Here is a 22,481-nt window from a genome sequence, read left to right as displayed (position 1 = left end):
CGTTTTGGCATTGAAGGAAGCGAAGACGGTTAGGGATCGAATGTGGGATGACACGTTAGTCACATGCGAGGACGTTGATTTGTCTTCCAGAATAAAGTTTATAGAGTGTGTGGAAGTTGGTGCTTTTGATATCGCCTTTGATTGAGGCATTTTGATATGTTTCATTATAAAAAAGATAAATTATATTTCATGATATTGCCCAACACAATGTTTCTTATTTGAAGTTAAGAAAACTTTGGAAATTTTGAGTTTGGTATTGCAAATTATATTAACTATATGTAAAGCAATATAAAGACACCCTAGAGTTGGATGCACAAATTCATTGCAGTAATCTCATTCCGTGCTCAGACATTCTCGCTGTAATTGAGGACGAATGGAAGTGATTGGTTTTATTTGCCCCAACGTGAACATTGACAGGCAGCCCGCTTGATGGTCATAGCACCGAGAAATTAAATCACTTACATTTAATTAATTGACCTGCAGCTGAAGCCAACGTGCAGCAGGGTTGTCATTTTAGTGATTTCAGAAATTTAATTTATTTCCACACTCGGCCTCCCTGGCGGCACATCGTGTCCCGGACCCGTGGCGGCCATGCGGCACCCTGTTTGACTTTAAACATTGACCCATTTTGTTCCGCAAACACTCGCTGGTCTCATGGATTCCAATGGATATTCCATGATTCCGGACAGGCTAACAATGCAAGACCAATGATTAAAGGGGCAGCGAAATGCGATTAAACAAATTGCTCATTACGCCGATTGGGCATTTTTGGTGCAACGAAATGAATCCGTCGGTAGCGATGGAAACGCGGAACCGCAAAGGGGGTTTTTGCGTGTAGATTGCAATGCGCTTCCGGATAAACGGGTGCGTGTTTGTATTTGTCCGGATGCTAGAGTGCTCCCGATGCGATGCCGTCTGTTAGAATTCGGTGCACGGGGTAAGCTGCACCGAGTGCTGAATAATTTTCGGCACTCATCTGCGTGCTATGGGATAGGTGTTGCTATTTGTCAATCTGGGCTGATGTGGTATGAGCTTGGGCGCGATCCTTTAATTAGGGTTTAATTATGATTTTTGGAAAATTGTCTCCCGATGGTGAGCATTCGAGTTCCATTTTAATGTTTATAGCTCATTAATAATAATTGGGAACAATAGTGAATGAGGAATGTAATTCATCATTGGCACATTTGAGCTAATTTAATGTCGGTTTATCGAAAATTTCTCCAACATCATTTTAATGTGTTAACACTAAAACTATCGGACCAGTCGAGTGCTTAATTTTCGAAGCATTAGTTTGTGAGGTTAAACAATTCAAACAAAACTTTTACAAATCAATTCTATAGTACGAACCCCCAAAAAAATATTGAAACACAATCAATGTCCCACAGGACAGCGTGCTTAGTTCTCTGTTATTTGTTCTTTTCATTAACGTTGTTTGTTGTGTCTTGTCACCTAATTGTTTCCTTTGTTACGCGGACGATTTAAAGATTTTCTCTCCCATCTCGTCCCGTGACGACTGTGATGTACTAAAATCCATGCTAAATAATTTTTCCTTATGGTGTACTCGTCACTCCTGCTCGCTTTTCCCAGATAAGCGCAATGTCTTATCGTTTTCCCGTTCTCGTACTCCCATTTCCCACCGGTATATCCCATTGACCTTATTGCTTTCAAAAGGGTTAGACTGTGGCCTCACCTTCTCCTATCATATTGATTATTTTGTTAGCAAAGTATGGAGGGCTCTTGGTTTGTTGAAACGTGATGCTGGTGATTTAACTGATCCGCTGTGTTTAAAAACCCTGCATTGGTCCATTGCAAGATCTTTGCTCGAGTACTGCTCGGTACTTTGGACTGCTTCGACCAGAGTACATATTGATCGTGTTGAGCGGAAGAGATTGTTCGTCACATTTGTAGTACGCAAGCTGGTGGACAAAAGTTCATGGGGACTTGAGTTCCTAGAAGTCCGTCGTGCTACGTTCCAGTCTTTCTTCATTGCTTCCCTTCTGCTCGGTTGCACCGATGCTCCTACTCTTCATGGCTTTATCCCACTTTATATTCCTTCTCGTTCCCAATCGTCGCTTTAGGTCGTAGTGATCAACTGCTACGTACAGTGCGTTCTTTTAATTCATCGTCCCATCTGTTTGATTTCGATTTCATCCTTCCCTATTTCCGTTCTCTCCTAAGTTCTCTACAAAAGTACCTTTTTTGTTGTAATTTCTCTTATTCTCGTTTCTCAAAATACGCTGTCTATTAGTTTTCCCTTTTTTTCTTTTATTTTCCTTTGTTAGTGTTAGAATTTTAATTAAAATAAGTTAATTGTTGTACAGCCTTAAAGGCAAAAAATAAATAAATAAATAATAATAATAACAATAAAGTATGTCAATAAAAATGCTTAAATCGCTTGGTAGTTCTAACGTGAAAACAGCAAGGATTTCCAAGAAAGATTGCTTGTGTCAGTCAGTCAGACGGATTTTAAAAAACAATTCTGTTACACATAGTACCTACAATTCGAAAGAAAATACGTGAGAAATTACATATGTGTCTTGTGTAACCGCAAACCACTCCAAGAGGATTTATCCCACCGAGCACCATGAACGGTAGGATGCACAATGCAATCCCCCAATACAATTGCATTTCTTATCCCACGAAGTGCTTTTGTAATACCACGGGGTGTGCGCAATGTTTGATTCCCGTGATCATTGATTTATTTGCTGTAGGCTACACAAACTGTGACGAATCACAGGAGTAACACGACGGTAAGCTTTCTGCCCCTGTAGACGCTGTGGAACTACCATGTGGAATGTGTATAAATGCGGCGTGCACCGTGTGCGAACCACTTGAAGCCGCCCCAAGCACCAATGGCACAAAACATTGAAATCGAAACGAAAAGGATATCGTGGCAAAGAAAATTAAATTTCCATGTGAATTTATTGTACCGGGTAACCGGATCCGCAAGACTAGATGGGTTCGTAAATCGCAAGGTGAAGAATACTTTTGCTGATCGCAGGTGGGGAAGAACACAAACTATTACAATTGCATTGCTATCAAGCGAGCGAATTTTTCTCTTCACCTTGCGCTGTAGAGAAGTATTGGGCTTGGCCACATTTCAAAGTGTCTTACAACTGAAACCTCTTTCAAAGGCTTACTGGATTATTGGATTTGCTTTCCACTTAGTTGGGAAGGTGTTTTTGAAAGCGACAATGTATGGGCTTATTGTGCTCTGGTGAGAAAAACTTCGATTCTTCAATTTATTGGAACGAATATTTTTATTTCACCGATAAAAACAAAACAACAACGAGCATTGTGAGGTAACACAACATGACGCAAGCGATGCTTGTGATGTGCAATATGAATACAAAAAAAGGAAAACTTATTCATAAACTTTATGATATGAACAGTTTTTCCTCTCCATTGCACCCGCTGACAGCTCGTACGATGAAAGCTAACCCTCAGAAAGGTGCAGTAAGTGCATCGTCCGTCCGAGCGTAAAGTTGATGAATTATTTATTTATTCACTTACTGGGATTCATTGCAACGGGGCAGATCATAACCGGAGATGTAAAAAGCATCCCTCTGGAAGAAGCATCGCCGACGGAGCGGTGGTCATTCGGACGAAGTTTCATACGTGAAATGTCTGCGCCCTCTGTGCACGGCATGGGATTATGCATCCCTCGATGCGTTTCATTTTATCGCATCCGAGCGGCAATGGTTTTGGCTGTAAAGTTTTAGTGCGGATGCTATGCAAAGTTTGCGTAAGAATCGTTTTAAACTTAAAATCTTTTCGCTCAAATGATTTGTAATCCAACAATGGGCAGAATAAGGTTCTTCCGCCATTTTGGTTGTTGCAAAGTTTTAGTTCGCTTTCAGACGTTTATTTATTAACCGTCACAAAGATTCGCATCGTAGCGGGAGTTTCTTGGAGGTACTATGGTTTTTGCAAGATTTATAACTCCAAGTTTAACTTCAAACAACGTTGGTAATTAGGTGTAACGTTAGTGTTCCAAGCGGAGTGCGAATATTTTAAACGTTTTTAAAGGTTTGGTTTCTATTGCTCCAAATTTTAAATAACCTCGATTTCAATACTCTTACGCCAATGATGCCAAATATCATTTCTCACCTGTAGAACTATTTACCATCGTTGGTACGAACCGTCCTCATTTACCACCGTGCTAATTACTTCATTAAAATTTCCTACTAATTGCTCACACTATTCCCTGGCAGGCAAGCGGTGCGAGTGGGCTGTACATTCAGCATGAGAGTAAATTGTAGAATTTCATACTGCAGACGTTGATGATTCGGGTATAAGATTCGATTCGTTCCTTGCAATTTCAGAAGCTTCTGGCACGATCTCGGGTGGTGTTGGCCACATACACACAAAAATGATTCCACCTGTAGGCACTTTGCTAGTTAAGCGTTGAATAATAACCTCCTGTTTACGGTGGTTTCATCTTGCAACTTCAACGCATTCATGCATGAACGCTATGCCACATGTGGTCTGTGTCTAATTTCCGAAACAATCGGTTGCTATTGATAAAGTCGGTAGTAATTAAACGTTCCTCTGCCATCAAAGTAATGTTTCGTAATACATCTCTATCTAGTACCTGCCAGACAGTAGCAGTAACGTTTAATATTCTTAACCCTTAAGCTTTATCTTGGACTAATGTTCGGTAATTCCGTCTATTTTCGTTGCAATATGCGCAGGTACCACATGCAGCACGGCAGTCGCAGCAGCAACGGCGGGCGGCGGCCCCCGAGGACGACGATCCCATCGTGGACGTGGAGGAGATTGACACCAACTCGAACAACTTTGGCGACCCGGGCGGTTACGGTGGGGCCGGCGCGGGTGGTGGCCACGATGCCGACAGTTCAATGCCTCGCACGTACCGGCCACAGGAGCTGAAGAAATGGCGACCGGCACCAACGGTCGGCGAAAATTACGGTCGACCCGGTGAAATGGGTAAGTTGGGGTTGGGGAGGGGAAAGTGGAGCTTCGGGGGGGTGGTGTAGAATGCGGTTCTGTTCCGCCACTTCGGTGTCTTGGGATATTAGAGGGATATGCGCTACAAATGATGTGATATGTAAGCGAAAGGAAAATAGAAGAGCAATGTAGTGTGACATTGGGGATTTGGTGGCGCACTGGCCACACACTGGTGTGGGGGTGGGTTTTTTGCGAATGAGTAAGCTTAACTTTTCCCGAATTCTCGACGGATCATTTAGGCAAGTTTCGGTCATGGTTGGATCATGGATATTCTGTTGTTTCGCCGTCGTGGATTTGTTTGTTTCGTTGTTCATGTCTTTGTTACATTCGACAAAGAATGTTGCACTTTGGTGAAGCGGTACACTTAGCAAACTAAGAGTCGTTTAAAACGTTTTGGCAACGTACAGGAAGCACATTCTATCACAAATTAAATAAATGTAGCTACTTTGTGTAAAAAAAAGCATCTTTTGTCTGTAGCGTGTCCTTTACTGTACCGGTAAATCCGGTAAACCGTCCAAAGCTTGACAGAATTAACCTCTGCCACTCTTCCCTCCACTGTGTGCCGGACACATTTTTCCCGCAATTTTCTCCGCCCCCGCACGCTGAGCGAGATTTTCCATCAGCGCTCAGGCCACAAAAGGCCACCGGGACACACGTTCGGACAGTATCAACCACAGCCCAGCAGCGAGTAGCCAGAGTCTTTCGGAAAGGGGCTGTTCTCGCACGGTGGTGTGGAAAAGTTTTCCCATTAATTCCGTCTCTTAACGTGCTCCGTTGGGCTTTTGTGTTTTCATCTTCCCATTCACTGTCAGATCAATCGGTGTGTGTGTGTGGTTCGGTAAAAACCATTGTCGTCGGGTGTTGATGGTGAGAGTTCGGCTCCGTCCCAAAAGCGATGCCGCGGTCCACTACCGGTAATGTCGCGCTAATTTTTCCACGATCCATTGTGTGTGGCAGCATGCGGCACGGTCGTAATGGCTCAATGGTTGGATGGAAGAATCACTTGAATTGTGTAAAATATGCTATGGCACCACCGTTGCAGACCATGACGTGTATGAGCCTGTATTCGGTAAATTGAAAATAAAGCTTCCCAACTTATCGACATTCTAATGGCATGAAGTGTGTAATGGTGGAATTCCATTACAAAACATTGTTTTCACCATAGAAGGGACAGTTCCATCCATATGAACAAGCCTTAAAATTATTTCCAACTCAAATTCATTTTCTTTATCGCCGCACTGTGCCTGTTGTAACGTCAGTAATTAACGTTCTGAAGCACCAAACCACCCCAAAACTACATCCTTTAGTGGAAAGGACAGGGCGAGTTTTGCTTCCGACAGGCACTTTTGCTTTATTATCTTCCAAGAACGTTGGCCGGGCCCATTTCGCAAGCTTATCTGGTTGAGTAGTTGCGAAAATAACATGGAAAAGCTATATTGCTCGTGAGTTGCAACCGAGCTGCTGCCTTTAAAGCACCCCCGCCCCAAGCGTGTCGAGCCGCAAGTATGGGAAAATGGGTATCCACTTCAGTAGTACAGCCCCATCCATCGCGCTGTGCATTGTGCGTGAAGTGATAAAGTGATCATAATTTTATGAAGGAAGTTATCCTTCTCCACACATTTCTCCTTTGTGTGTGTATGGGAAAGGATAGCTTACACCACAAATTCCAGTGCCTTTGGAAAATTTTGTTCGGAGATTACTGGATGGCTTATGTGGCTGAGCCGGAGAATTAGGCAGAGGCAGGTTACTTACCGTTCTTCATATCTCGCTGTCACATTATCGTCGGAAGGGGGCTATGAGCGTCGAACGGAACGAACGAGTACGGGGGCAGAATTAGGAGTGTGTATTAGTTTTTGGGAAATTCTTGGTCGTAAAAACCACCATATTGCCATCACTTGAGGTAAACATTCATGAATTTCCTTGAAGTTTTAGACCCATTTACCTACAAAAGTTACAGACAGGTTCGGAGGGCTGTTTAAAGCTAATTCCCCAACGTGAAGCAGCGGCACGGGTTGACGAATAGACCGATAATTGTGTGATGAAATGTGACACTGCGGGTATCACACCTTGGAGGAAGCTTCTTACATCGTATCAAAGATTGCTCCGAGCTCTTGTGCATACCCGGCAACATGATGGCGACGATTGTTATCCTTTTAATGTGCACTTCAGCGCTGTCCCAAAGGTAGACCTAGACCACCATGGAACATGCATTGATTTTGCCCGTTCGTCGTCCCTTTTCCTACGACCATAAAAAACCGTCCGCCCCTGTCGTGTGCAAAAAGCAAAGCAGATTGATTAAGAGCATAATTTATCGCTCACCTCCTGCGGGCATTAAAACACGCAACCTTCAAGCACACACCGGTACGTGTGTCCTCCCAGGCACCCCCAGGTGCGAGGATATCGGGTCCTGCATATGGACGGGGTGATCCTTCTGCCATGACCCTACGCTGTCAGTGGAGGAGAGAAACTCTCGACGCAACAAATCCACCTAACCGAGGGAACAGTCAGATGCCATAAGCATTCTTTCTTGCCGATTTCTCCCGATGCCCGTCCACCGTGTCGTCATGGGATGGGGGGGTTTCGTATGGTTTATTTTATGCTTCGCTGTGAGCTAAAATCAACATTTACCACAAAACCAAGTACCTAGCCCGTTGGGTACGCCCGGAAAATTCTTATCCCCCCACACGCCCCAAAACGGTGTGTGGCATTTTCCGTGGCCCCGGAGAACATCAGTGCCAACAGTGCCGGGGTAGGAATTAATCTCGTCCCCGTGTGCCTGGCTAGAGCAGACTCGCTTCATCTCTGTCCACGCGGTGCTGTGTGGTTGGTGTTATTCGATCGTACCAAAATGCCATTAATCACTCCTTCACTCTTTATATGGAGACGGAGGTTTTTTTTTCTTATTTCCCCCGTCCGGTTTCAATACAGCTAAAGACGACAAAAAAAAAACAAACTAACGCTGAAAAGAAAATCGCATCGAACCGGAAAGAAAAAGGATATCGGGAAAGCGCAGGCACCGTGAAGGAAACCGCGCACTGCACATGTCCTTTCGGTACCTTGGTTTTACCTTCGGCAGCGGGAAAACATAGTCTTAATTTAAATCAAGTTCTGCTTCAAAGTTGCCCACCTTTGTTCGATCGTCATTTTTCACTCACCTTTCCACCATGCCGTTCTGCCGCCTTAAATTATGTGCCTTTTTTTCACGGTTTTTTTGTTTGTTTGTTCTCTATTTCCCCAGGTAAACCGGTTAAAATTCCGTCTAACCAGCAGGAGCTGATGAAGGAAAAGTTCAAAGAGAATCAATTCAATCTCCTCGCCAGTGACATGATCTGGCTGAATCGATCGCTCACCGATGTACGCCATCACGAGTAAGTAATGGGGGTGTTGGTGGCCCCGGGTAAGGTAAAACGGGAATTTAAAGCCGATGTACGAAGGCGTGCTTTAATTCGGCGCTGCGTTTGCTGCAGTAATGTGACCGCCCGGGGCGGTTGATGCCATTGCTGGAAGCGTGGAATGAACTTTGCGGCGATGTTGGTCATGTCGTTTTAGCTTTCCACTGTAAACGGAAAGCGATTTCGTGCGTCATTAAATCGGTTCAATGGTGGAATTCACCATCAATCTTGCATGATTTATTGTCACGTTTAGAAATAACTTTCTAGCTTTTCACAGGGGAAAAACTCGTTTGTCTTATTAATAGTGCAGCGTGAATGCACATTACTGCAGCATACTTCGTGTGGAACTTGTTCTGTTGCTGGTCCAAATAAAAGCATCTGCGCTTTGTGACAATAACTTCAAAATATTCATTTTGACAACTTTTGCAGGACGACAATATATTAATTAAAGAGCAGTATCTGACAGCTCCCAATAATGTAAACCGATTGAAAACCTCAAATAGATTACATTCATTTCTCTTATTTGCAACATTTTCCATTACAAAAAGAATTGGCACTTTGTTCCACACCGAGCGGAAATGGATTGAATTCTGCCGGTAAATAAATTTACCTGCCTATGCTACTAATGCGATTCATTTGTCATTCTAATCGTGCCTAGCTGTAGGTTTTGCTCACTTTGTACGCGAATGGTACAAAGTAAATAGTAACATAACGAATGCAAATAATGGTCGTCCCATAAATGACAGATGGAGAAGAAAAAAGGCGACCGAAAAAGCTTACCCGGGCTGCGGTAAATAGATGTTGAAGCATCTAATAACCGTCCATCATTTCATCTGTTTCGGTGACGATACCGAAATTTTTCACACGAATGTAGAACCAGAACCCTACCAATCCCGATAGAAGCGCATCGTTCCCAAGCATCCTCCAAAAAAAAAAAAAAACCCCGACTTGGTACAGATACAGATTTACCTCACTTTGAAACCCGTAGGTTACGGTCGGCGATGCTTCGTTCCAATTTAGCCAAGGGAAATGGAAATTGCTTGACTATTTTTTGGGTTTGATGTTCGTGTGAAGTCCCTCATCGTATGAAAGCACTTGTTAGTTAGTTCGCCTGCTGTAAATAGACACGACGAGTCGAAACTAGCCTGCCCAAGCACAAACTACCTTTTCGCTCTCTCTCTCTTTCTCTAGGCTGTAGCGTTTGGGTGGATTTTGCAAACCTGGTTAAAAACCTATCCATTATTCACACCCACTCAAATTGGAAGGCGGCATGATACCGAGGATAAGGAGACACGGGGCGACAGTTTGATACGCGTGGGAAGACCTAGTGCCGTACCCGAAACGTACCAAAGTGGCAACTTCACCGCAGCACTCTGTGTATCGTCTTTACCTCCGTGTGGCGTGAGATATATGTCGGGTTGTCTAGCCTTGCGGCCAAGGACAGGACCGGGCTTTCGGCTTGCATCGCCACACGAGTTCCGTGACGTTAATGCCACGCGTGGTACGGCGCACTAAAACATTCCACTTTCTAACGAGATGCGGGGAAAAGTCGGTAAAAGTTGACTTAACGAAGTCAATCTTTTGCGCCGTGCTCGTAACAAATCAGCAGTTTGCGATCCTGCCATGAAGATACGTACGTAAAGCTCTCGAGTGTATCAACAACAGGTCCCCGTGCATGAATTCGGGGGGCTCTTTCTTTTTTGTCACTCCCTTCTGTGCAGATTGCACGGCAGCGAGAGCCTCGGTCTTTGTTGGGTTATGTTAAATATTAGCTGCACGCTGGTATACGGCAACGGAAAATGGCAGGTTCAGCTGCAAAAGAAAAGCTCACTATCCTTCCCCAGGGAGAGACGCTTTTTGCAAGCACATTCTTATCACAAACGCGTATCGTCGTACAGGGAATCGTACGGGAACCTTTATACCACCCCATCAGGATGGAACCAGCAAAAAAAAATTGTCTCTTGTTCTCCACAACATAGTGGCCTTGTTCCAGACACCTAAAGAATGGTAAATAATGTGCAATTTTCATTGCCCGGTTGTATGCGAGTGTTTCGTGTTTCGGTTGTGACGTTTCGACATGGGTCATCATCACCGTCCATCACCGCACAGTTGCCCAGTGCAAAGCCACCGTTGGAATCTTGCCCTGCGTACTATCTGCCGGACCGACTCACCTTTCCTAGCTGAAGAATGTTTCACAAACGCTTTTGTCGATTTGTTTGCAAAGTGTTAACCCTATCGGGTGTAGTTTTCTCCGCGCCACGTTCCGGAAACGCTCTCGGTGGGACTATTTCAGACAGTCAGCAGATGAGGTGGTGCGGTGTGCGGGCCTTCAGTACGAGATGTCTCTAGAGATGGGGGGTTTTCGCTTGTTTTTGCATGTCAAGAAGGGTAGCTAGTTCGGTTTTATTTATCGGTTTTAGTTACCAAACAGACATCGTACTGATGTTCGGCGCAGGATAGGATTACCCCATAAAACTAGCTTGACGATGGATGAACAGTACTCGGTACGCAGTTCAAACCTGTTTTACAGGGTTTTCCAGTGGAAAAGTTGAAAACAGATCTGGTCATTTTTGTAGTTGAAATCGAATGTGTCGAGGTAGATCTGGAAGTTTTCAAACTTTGTGGAACTTTTGCAATCTGTGATCGATCTTGCTCAAAGTTTCCATGTCTGACACACCGGAAGCTTGGCAAATATATAAACTAAGACCGGATCGGTATCAACTTGCACTGCGACACATTCTAGTTTTACTTGAACAGAATCTAGAAATGGGTTTAATTCGGCAATTTGCATTTGAAATTGAAACCCCTGTAATGACTTTAGTACGATGAACTTACAGCTTCATAGGATTTATTCGTGTTGTACATATATTTTCAATTTAAGATAATTATTGCTAAATACAAATTCATAAACACAAATTGCCATTCATTATAAAAAAAAGTAATGTAACCAAATCGATCTCATGCAAAGGAACTGAGCTTTAACATTTTATTTCCTTCTTGCTGTTTCCATTTCTCCCATTAGCTGTAAAAAGAAGCACTATTCGGCGAAGCTGCCAACGACCTCGATTGTGATTGTGTTCCACAACGAAGCCTGGAGCACGCTGCTCCGTACGATATGGAGTGTAATAAATCGGTCACCCCGGCCGTTGCTGAAGGAAATCATCCTCGTCGATGATGCCAGCGAGCGGGAGCATTTGGGCCGCCAGCTGGAAGAGTACGTCCGCACGCTGCCCGTTACAACGTTCGTCCTGCGGACCGGCAAACGATCCGGTCTGATCCGTGCCAGACTGCTCGGTGCCAAACACGTCAAGGTAAGGCCGGGAGGGAAAAGGGAATGGACGGTTCCGTTTGTTACCGTTCTGAAAGTATGCCAACACTTCAAACATTTCTCACCCCGGTGGGAAGTAAAAATGGATATAAAAAAACACTCGATTTTAAAATTCACTTGAATCTCTTGGTCTTTCGGTGCACACAGGGACAAGTGATCACATTCCTAGACGCGCACTGCGAATGTACGGAGGGCTGGCTGGAGCCACTGTTGGCGCGTATCGTACTGGACCGTAAGACGGTCGTATGTCCCATCATCGACGTGATATCGGACGAAACGTTCGAGTACGTGACGGCGTCCGACCAGACGTGGGGAGGATTTAACTGGAAGCTAAACTTCCGATGGTAAGTGCCACGATTCGATGATTCCGGGCCGTGCTGACAAAACGCCATTAATGAATGATCACTTCCCCGCGTGCAGGTATCGCGTCCCGGCACGGGAAATGCAGCGGCGCAATCACGACCGAACAGCGCCGCTACGGACGCCAACGATGGCAGGCGGACTGTTTTCGATCGATCGAGACTATTTCTACGAAATCGGCTCATATGACGAGGGTATGGACATTTGGGGCGGTGAAAATCTGGAAATGTCTTTCCGGGTAAGTATCTCATCCGGGACACAGCGGCAGCAGTTCGTTACGGTTTGTTTTTAGGCATCCTGGAAATCGAGCCCCGAGACCGTTGTCTTATCGCACACGAAGAGCAGCAGTAGCAGCCGTAACGAAAGCATTAACTTATCCGCTTTTTCGTGCAGCAAAAAAAAAAGAACAACCTACTGTGCAAAAGGTTAATAATTAAATCGATTTACCCATCAGATATGGCAATGTGGTGGCATCCTCGAGATCGCACCCTGCTCGCACGTTGGCCATGTGTTCCGGGACAAATCACCGTACACTTTCCCCGGTGGTGTGGCAAATATTGTGCTGAAAAATGCGGCCCGCGTTGCCGAGGTGTGGCTAGATGAGTGGAAAGAGTTTTACTATCAAATGAGTCCAGGTTTGGCAATAGTTTCTGTTTTGTTTAGTTGTTAATTAGTTGCGCTATTCTTTCCTCCAATCTACTAAAATCAGTCGATTTAAAAAAATCTAAATCATGTCCTTCCTCATCCCTATTCGGATATCATTTCATTCGTTAGAATTTACTTCATAACAGTTTTTTCCTTCTAACTACTCGTCATGCTTCAAAACAAAGCCTCTTTCTTCGACTCCTTACAATCTTTGCAAACATACAACAAAGTTTGTGAAATTCATACGTAAAAATACGTTGACTAAGATCTCGTGAAAACGCTTTTGGAAGAGTTTCTGTGGAGAGATCTTGAATTTTCCTTTTATTTTGACGGCTTTATGTTATAAAATCAGTACTCCTTTTAGCGCATAATTGTCTGCGCGTGAAGTCGTTATCGAAATTTAGGATGTAAGAATTCTTCAACAAATGTCACCACTGATTAGAAAGACTTCGTTACGCAACGGAATTAACACATGTGTGCTGCTTAAGTTGGATAAATAACTCTTCTTGCCACACGTAGCTGCAATTTTGTTAGCATGTTGGTTAACACTTTAAGAGATAGATAGATGTTTTTAACATAATGTAACATTAACCCACGCTGTGTGCCGTTTACAGGATGGGTTAGCTCAAGCCTCCACTTGCCGCTGATAACAGAGCTCTTCTCGCGAAAAATCTGCTCCAGTGATTTATTGTCCAACTACAGGGTTTAATCGTACTATTGACTGCTTTAACTTAACTGTAGACTAACCTATTAACTCGTTTGATCTCGTTCTTTTTTTTTCTTTTCCCTCCCCACAACATTGTCGTGTGTGTATTGCGTGCCTTATTGCTTCACCACTAAACTCCAAATGCGTTTTGCGACGTATTTTCTACCTTGTTAATCAACCACAACTCCCCGGTTTTGCATCACGTTAAAACGCGCCTAATGCTGCAAAAATGGTTAATATGACGAAAAAAAACACACTTACAAATGTTGCTTTAAAAAACTGTAAATCGCTCGCGGATATGTATTATTCCCTGCCCTTTGGTTGCATTTCATCAACCACGACCTGCCCACCGACACCGGAACCAATCAATTGCATGTCGATGGAAAAATATTGTGCACCATCCGTCATATCTAACGATAAAACAAAAATGCTCCAACTATAACGTTTCCCCGGGTTACTGTGTCTCCTGTGACTGCGGGTTTTTCATCATTTCCCACCCGTTTTTTGTGTGTTATGCGGACGTCACAAAACACAATAATACTCCCCGGATTCCATATTGGACCTTCCTGCTCATCACCATGCATCGGAAAACGAAACGTCCACCGCCTGTTGGTGTATCTCTGCTGCTGCACTTGTGTATGTGTGTTAGGTCTGGATGTGCGGCGGAACGCTAGAGATTGCACCCTGTTCCCGCGTAGGACACGTCTTCCGGAAGTCGACCCCGTACTCATTCCCGGGCGGTACCTCGCAGATAGTTAACAAAAACAATGCACGGCTGGCCGAAGTGTGGCTCGATGGTTGGAGTGAATTTTACTACAACATTAACCCAGGTTCTATTTCTCGTTACCGATACTATTTTTCGTCCTCCTTTCTTTTTTTGTTTTAGTTCTATTAAACTGCTTGTTCGGTTTTTTTTTTACTGTTCACCTTTTTGCCGTTGCTGGCTCCGCACCGCACAGTGTTAGTCGAACAAACACAAAAAAATCAAACAAATGCCACTAAATATGCCATACACCATTTTGGTTTTGCACCATTGTAGCAAAGTTGTGTTCTCGTGTCGTGTTCAAATTCGTTGTTTCGTGTGTTTGCATGTGTATTTTTTCTATGTTTGTTTGTTGAATGAATGTTTGTTTGTGTATATAAGTTTATGTGTTATTTTTTCTTGCATGTGCGTTAAAAGCAGCTTAAGTTATAGAGTTTAAATATTTTAAATTATGGTTACAGCAAATTGACTAACTTTAATTAAAATATGTGTAGTGGATCAGTTTAGAATAGTTAAATGGGGTTAATTGGATTAATATTGCGTACATTAATATGCATAAAATACAACCAAGACTGGACATACTTATTTAAGCCTTACATGTATCACATTAAAAATTTATTTAAAATAGTAAAACAAATTTAAAATGCAAGCAACTACATTTTAAACTCACTTTCTAGCTCCGTTTTGATGTTCGCTTGTCGCAAACGCCGACTGTTGGATTTGTGCAAACTTTTCTACCATCAGAAACTAAGCTGCACCGATATAAGCTTCTGCCACGGTCGGAAAAGCTTACCGTGGGACTAAACGTTTGCGCCCGGATTGACATTTTTCGGTCCTTGAAAGGTTAGCCGCTAGCGAAACAAACTAGCAAACCCATGGACCGTAAAGCATTCGTTGGAATTTTTGACCTTTTTTTTTTTGTTTAGCAAACCACTGTCGCCGCTTAGGTCGACGGGCGGTTGGTGCAACTTTTCCACAACGCCTTACACTATCTTTCGAATGCGCGGGTGTACGTATGATTTGTAGCGAACCGCACCGTACCTTTGCGGAGCTTGTGTGAGTGGTATTTGCTGTACAAACAGCACGGGGTACCGATTACGTCCCGGGCCCGAGTGCATCGGGTGGCACTAATTGACTTTTGCACTTGAGGAAGCAGAATCCAGGCGGGTTATGTAAAGAATGCACTAACACAATCGGCACTGTTTAGATTTTAGAAAGCAGCAGTATTGAAACAGCAAACAGCAAGCGAAAGTTGTTCTCTGTGTGTGTGTGTGTGTATGTATATTTAAATTACCATAGAAAAAGCAAAATGGCAACAATTTCATTCGGCGAGAACGAAGCGAAATAAGGCCTCTTAGCTATTTTCCCATAGGATAATCAAAACACACACACATACCGTGCTTTATTTCATCGGAAAGCGGAGAACCGTATTGACGATGGAATACACGGCATGGGAGAGAAAGTAAAAAAAGAAAAACATACTCCAGAAAATCACGGATCGGCAAGTTGTCTGTTCCCGGTGGAATTCGAGAATGCCAATAGCTTAGAGGGAAAATGCCAAGTGAAACAAAAAAAAAACACACGCACACACACACACTTTTCTGACGTTTTTTTTTCAACCTCACTTCCGGTGTGCACTGTTTTGCTGAAAGTGTGTTTGACGGTGGTGAGAAAAAAAAACCCCGGGCCCGGCATTGGAAATCTCGTTAAAAAATGTGTCGCGTTTCGATGACAAAATGTCACCAAACGAAACAGTAAAGGACATGCACGTGGCAAATAGGACACGAAGCGATGTAGAGTAGCGGTTTTTTTCCACAAATAGAAAACCAAAAGCACGATGTACGATCGGATGTCTTTCGATACGTTGGTGGGAATAGATAAAAAAAAGCAGAAATTTAACTTCCCGTCCATATATGGCCTATATGTACGAATGTCGGCGTAAGGTTAGTGCCAACTTCCAAAAATCCCGTCAACAGATGTCAACGCGAAGATAGACAGACAGAAATATTATCCTTAAGTGATGAATTTTGCTGGAAGATTAATATGTCAATCAAAGCGGTGTCTGGTCCGTGTGAAATCATTAAGTGGCACCGAACACTGCCAAGTGGAAATTATTGCACACAATTTGCAATCTCACGGCTACAATCCGGCCATCTGTTCCGTATCGATCTGTTCGGTCCGTTTGGCATACGGTTTTGCTGGTTGTGCATATTTTACCTGATAACGGATTTTAACATCACTGGCGGTGGTTGTTCAGGTTAAGTGCATTCAAAGTATGGCGCAATATCGTGAATTAGACCACGTACTGAACTGGTTCTCTGTTTTTCTAATTTCAATGGAGGCGCCTGGTGTTTTTAGGATTTTTTGAATGCAATCGCATAAGAACATTCACGATTTTCGGTGTCTTTCGAACATAACGAATGTAAAAAATGAGATAATAAATTATGTTTTAGTTTTTGTACTCCCTTTTGCCAGTAAATTATAAATCGTAATGCCAGTATTTACATTTGCTTAGTGTGTGATAGTCTAATGGAGACGCCTGGTACTGCACAAATCTTAAAGGAACTGGGCCTTTTGTTTACCTTTCCCCGGACTGTGCCTAATGGGCGTAAATTAATTCATCCTAATCATATCACTACACACAACCGCTCTCACCGATGATAACGACCAATACACTTGGAGTGCAAAATCCTTCCCGATAGCCATCTGACGTCGTCAGGCGAGAGAAGACTTTAGGCCCTTGTGTTCTTTTATCTGGTTAAGAAAACGGGTTCGATTTTTCTTTCGAAGTCCTCGGTCTATTTTCACGCTGGTAGATACAGCACACCAGCTTCCAGCATGCGCCCCATCGGTTTGCGAGATCTATTCGCCACCACTCGATGGTCCTTAAGAGTAATTGGATTTTCAAGCCAAATTGTATTTGATTGAGAGGTAACTCGACGCGCAAGACGCACCGTTACGTCCGTTTCCATTCAAGGTGTTAGGATACAACAAATGTGAATAATTTATTTGCTTTCCATTTTATCCCGATGTTGCTGTGTGAGGGCCGAACCTTACCGGGTAACCGGTGGGACGCACAAAAGCACCATTGATTCATTCGGTTTTTGTTAAATGTGTTGAAGGTGTGGGATGGTCGAGAAATGTTTTATCATTGTTTTTTTTCGTGTGGTAAATAAAATATTGTATACATTATTTGTGCGCATCCCATTCTTCAGTGGTGCACCTTGAAGGAGGATTGACATTATTTCTCTGCAAAGTTTATAGTTAGAAATATATATTTTAAGTCACATTTAATTTCTTGCACCAGACACAGATAAAGCGTTGAATATGCTTTTTTTTTTGTTCCATACCGTTGTGTGCGTCGCAGGCAGTACTTTGATAAATACATTGTATAAGCCCAAATGAATTGTTACTTCTGGTTGAAAGTGTGTACAAATGTATCATACAAATCAATGCAACGTTTCACACTGTACATCATGTCAAATATTGCAAATAGTACGTTCGAATGATGTGCTTCCTGTGTTTGTTTTTATCGCAGTACATGTGCATATTTTGTTGTATATTCTTTTTATATCTCCGCTTTCCTATTCTACCATCACTCCGTCCTGTTCACAATTTCACCTTCCCATCCAATCTTTGCTGTCCATCGTATAAATATGTAGCATCGATACTTGTCCAAGTGTTCCAAGTTGTTTATATTCTTTGGTATCTGTACTTTGCACCATCAACCGCTTTCTTCCTCTTTCCATCATGTAACAAACATTCATAAGCAACTATTCTGTACCATATCCATACTAACATTTGCAAACAATAAACTGATAGAATGCGATATGTTTTGTACTAATCTTTGCTTCCTTTTCCTCGTTCGATATTCTCCACCATTTTCCACTGTGACACGCCGACAGGTGCACGCAAAGCATCCGCCGGGGATGTTAGCGAGCGGCGGGCCCTACGGGAGCGGCTAAAGTGCCAAAGCTTCCGCTGGTATCTGGAAAACATTTATCCTGAAAGTCAGATGCCGCTGGATTACTATTTCCTCGGAGAGGTAAGCTTTTAGCTGTCGTAAGGGAAGAACCGTTTCTGTGAAATAAGTATAAAAACCCGTAAAATATTATGCTTTTATTGTAAATATTACGTGAACGTGTTTCGATAATTCAAATGATATATTTCATTTATCGTGATAACTGATTACTGTTCCTTTTTTTTATTTTAGATTCGCAATGTAGACACCCACAACTGTCTCGACACAATGGGACGTAAGTCAAACGAAAAGATTGGCAGCAGCTACTGTCACGGTTTGGGCGGCAATCAGGTATTTGCGTACACGAAACGACACCAGATCATGTCGGACGATAATTGTCTCGATGCATCGAACGCCCTCGGACCGGTGAATTTGGTCCGGTGTCATGGAATGGGCGGCAATCAGGAATGGATATACGATGACGAGGTAATAGATAAGTTTCATATCCTCCGTTCCAACCCCCTCCCGATGAACGATAACCCATAGCAATATGAGATGAATTTGTTTCCGCGCTGCTAAACTCTCATGTCAACATCTTCTTCCAGGAAAAGACTATCAAGCACGTTAACAGTGGCAACTGTTTAACGCGTGCCACTACCGAGGACCCATCAACGCCGCTGCTGCGACCGTGCAACTATTCGAAGGGTCAACAGTGGCTAATGCAGTCCAAGTTCAAGTGGCAAGCACACAACGACAATCGCATCGGCGAGGACAGATAAAACGCACTGTACCGTGTTCGATCCGGTACCGGGGCTGTTAGCCTTCCTGGTCCCCAGCGACGGCGGCCCGGCTCTATCGAACGCTACGGAACTGTCATCGGTAGCAACATTAGCAGCAAGAGTAGCATCAGTAACAGCAGTAGTAACCACAAATATCAAGCAACTATCAAGCGTCTGCACATCGGTACCGGTATCCTGCCAACCCGTTAGATGCGGAAACCCATGCATCACCAGACTGTCGGGTCAATCAATCGTAGCGTATCGTGTAAAATATTGAAAACGGAAAGATACGACGAACACGAACTCGTCTTGCCATTCGTATCGGTGTCCCCGATGCAACACGGGTACACTAGACAGAGGAAGTCGTCAGAGAATGATCCGGGAGTAGCATATCGCTCCCTAGCAAATAGGCTCCGATCGAGCTCATCGCTATGCGGCGCGAATATTTGTGGAATCGCGCGCTAATGAGCTCTCCCTCACGGATATGCTTCTATCAGAATTCCATAATAATAGTAGCATAATTTTATCCCCTATCCCCAACATAAAACATTTAGTTCGTGGACGACGTACGGCACTGGTTTTTAATGGTCCAATTGTTATTAGTTTGTCACAATAACTGTTTGTTCAGCGTGTTGTTGTTTCTTCCACAACCGGGCCGAGTTATGAGTTATTTAGACCTTAACACCTATTTCGCAAAAAAAAAAACAAATATTTTGTTCATTTTTCTCAACATTTTTTTAACTCTCGGTTAGGATGTATAAGTGTATCTTCGAGCCATATTACGTGATGTTCCTGAAGAAGCACATCCTTTTTTTTTATAACGTGTGGACGTCAAAATCAACTATTACTGTCGGTTCACGTTTGTCAAAACTCACGAGACACGTTTTTTAAGGCTTTCAAATGTTGATTAAATAATAGTTAAACAATTTAGTTCCCTAGAGTATGTTGACTGTGTATTATTCTTCGCAAAAAGCTATACGCCCTCCATAACAAAACATATCAGTTGATATTGGAACAGGGAATGTGGTCTCGAATCATTGTCTGAAAGATTAGATTAGACCATAATGTATGATGCAAACAAAAATCACACAGAAGTTTCCATTGATCAGATTTTGGAATAGACCGATTAAAATTTGTTCGTTTGTTTCTCAGTTGTCCGTTGAAAATTGTGTAATGTCCGACAACAATTTGTACGTTTTTATTTTTGTTTTTATGTTAACTTTAAAAAAACAAATAACACGTGAAAATCTGGAACAAAACCCGAAAAGTTGGACCATTTGCATTTAGAAAACTAAAAAAAAAACAAAAACATAGAGTGAATGTTTATCCGGTAACGATATTCCAATGCAAACAGAATGATGTCGATAATCGATAGTGTAATAAGTGTTTTCTCTTTCGTTGCATAAAAAAAAACACTTACAAGAGAGAGAAAAAAAAAATGCAGAAACTGCATGTGGAATTGTTTGACTGCTGCTTCGGAAACGCAACCGCTTCTTCATTAAACGATCACGCGTGCAGCTGTGTAAGTAAAGAAAGTATCAATCAATGTACATAAATCATTAAAAGAAGCAAACAAAGTGAAATTGAAAAGGCGAATAGAAGCAGGACATAAAACTAAAGTAGTGACATAAAACGAAAAAGAAATAGAAAACACATCGCTATCGAGCGGGGAAAAGATATCATTTATTTGTAGTAAACTGCAGAGAGAACGTGTGAAGAATAATTTGTAAACAATAACAAAACAGGAGAAAAAGGAGAATGATCATAGAACCCGGTCTTGCTAACGTAAAAAGCAGAAAATGGCAACAAACAAACGTGATCAAGACGCGTAAAAGCATTAGTGTGTAAGAGCTGAATGTTTTCACATTCAAAACCTAGAGACAAACGAGAGCAAGAGAACGTACGGTCATGATGAAGCGTGACAAAATGATATATAGGTATAGTAATTTGTAAAAAGGAGATATTAAGCAAGACTTTCCGTGAAACAACACACGTGTGTCTGTGTGTGAAAGTGCAAGTATCAAAGCGAAAGTAAACAAAATCAGCACACAAAGTGGCGCACAATCGATTCTACCATATTGTATTTGATATGGGCAAGTGAAACGTGAACCCCCAAAGCCCAGAGAGGGACAGAGAAAAATGGTTCCCTATCCCGAACAAACCTGCTGCTGGCTAAATAAAGGGGCAGGATAGCAAAATGAAGCGAGAACGCATAGCATTCACACCTTAGGGAAGAAAAAAAACAATCAATGAGTTAACGCGCGCGTCGGTTTTAATTCTTTAATGGGAGGGGGGAGTGTTTTACGTTATACTTCGAATGCAAACAAACGTTACGCAGCACAAATGTTTCATGCGAATGCATTTTATGCGATATTATGTTATACGTGTAATGTTACACCAGGAACAACCGCAATCGGCGCACTATTCGCAAAAGAGCAAACCCGGAATCGATCCGTGCGGTTGATCGGTAGAAAAAAAAACAGTCCTAACGTTAAGCAGGGTTAGTACGGAAACGATCGTGAAACATCAATGTGCTATTGTTAATAAGGGTGTACCCGTATACCCGTACACGGTTCGGCGTGCAATCGACATGAAATGTGCAGTATCATTTTAACGTAGCGGTTCACTCGCGCTCACTCGCTTTTTATATGGTTTGTGCTTTAGGGTTAGTGTTTTATTTTGCGTTAATCGTCTGGAAGCGTTTCCAAGCAAAGGGAAAGTGATTGGCTTGTCAGGTCAGGTTAGTGACCGCTTGTACTGCTTCCATTTCACACTGTTTTGTTCTCAAGCCCTCCAAACAAAAAACCTACTATTTGCTTTTATTTTGATTAAGCCTACGTCTAATTCTTCTTCAGGGTGATGGTGTGCAATTTATTAATGTGTAAGATGTTTTTTTTATAAACACAATTTCAAAATACCCTTATATGCTTCACTACTTGTGTGTACGTCTTGGCGTGAGGGGATTTTGCATGGCACTGGCATGCATGTTACTATTCTTTGTCTATGTTTTAAGAACCGAACAATGCCCGGATGGCTCTTTACACGCTCCTTTTTTTTTTAAGATAGCTGTGCTTACCGTTTTGCAGTGACAGGAATGCCTCGTAGGACACAGGAAAAGCTTCATATTTTCAGTATTAAATGTTAAAAAAACACACACACACACACATGCAAATGCTGGTGCTGCTTTACCATATGTAGTTGAACTTAAAAATAGCCCGGATTCAGTTCGGGAAAGCTTAGTATATCCATGATGATACATTCCCTCTAAGAAAATTCTCAGCCAATACCGGACTACCTACGCAACGTACATTGCATATTTGCATTAACTATTATAATTCACCTTTTTGTTTTGCATATTTAGTATCGCTTTTTTGCGGCGCTTTAACCTATCGCACACAGGTGTTATCTACATACCGCTATTAGTTCAGTTGCCAACCGTCAGATTTCCGTTTCTCAGATGCAATATTATGTGACGTCGTAATGAATATAAACCATGGAATGCAATAAAAAAAATACAAAACTCCCCGGTCCAAAATCACGTAGGAACAGGGAGGCCGAAGATGACGAAGGGCTAGT

General features: G+C 42.7%; 1 protein-coding gene across 1 annotated transcript in view; it reads left to right on the top strand.

Annotated features, from left to right (window-relative positions):
• The window catches only part of LOC128715566 (polypeptide N-acetylgalactosaminyltransferase 5), a 38,794-nt gene extending 19,889 nt beyond the window's left edge, over window positions 1-18,905 (top strand). Inside the window, exons 2-10 of the mRNA XM_053810472.1 lie at window positions 4,695-4,950; window positions 8,210-8,339; window positions 11,386-11,674; window positions 11,839-12,035; window positions 12,112-12,289; window positions 12,506-12,686; window positions 18,071-18,210; window positions 18,379-18,612; window positions 18,732-18,905. Coding sequence (XP_053666447.1) covers window positions 4,695-4,950; window positions 8,210-8,339; window positions 11,386-11,674; window positions 11,839-12,035; window positions 12,112-12,289; window positions 12,506-12,686; window positions 18,071-18,210; window positions 18,379-18,612; window positions 18,732-18,905 — 1,779 coding nt within the window. The remainder of the gene's footprint in view (window positions 1-4,694; window positions 4,951-8,209; window positions 8,340-11,385; window positions 11,675-11,838; window positions 12,036-12,111; window positions 12,290-12,505; window positions 12,687-18,070; window positions 18,211-18,378; window positions 18,613-18,731) is intronic.
• The last annotated feature ends 3,576 nt before the right edge of the window (window positions 18,906-22,481 follow it).

The sequence above is a fragment of the Anopheles marshallii genome, chromosome 3, assembly GCF_943734725.1.
Source record: "Anopheles marshallii chromosome 3, idAnoMarsDA_429_01, whole genome shotgun sequence".
Classification (NCBI taxonomy): domain Eukaryota; kingdom Metazoa; phylum Arthropoda; class Insecta; order Diptera; family Culicidae; genus Anopheles; species Anopheles marshallii.
Note: the sequence above shows the minus strand (reverse complement) of the source record. Positions and strands in the feature narration are given on the sequence as shown.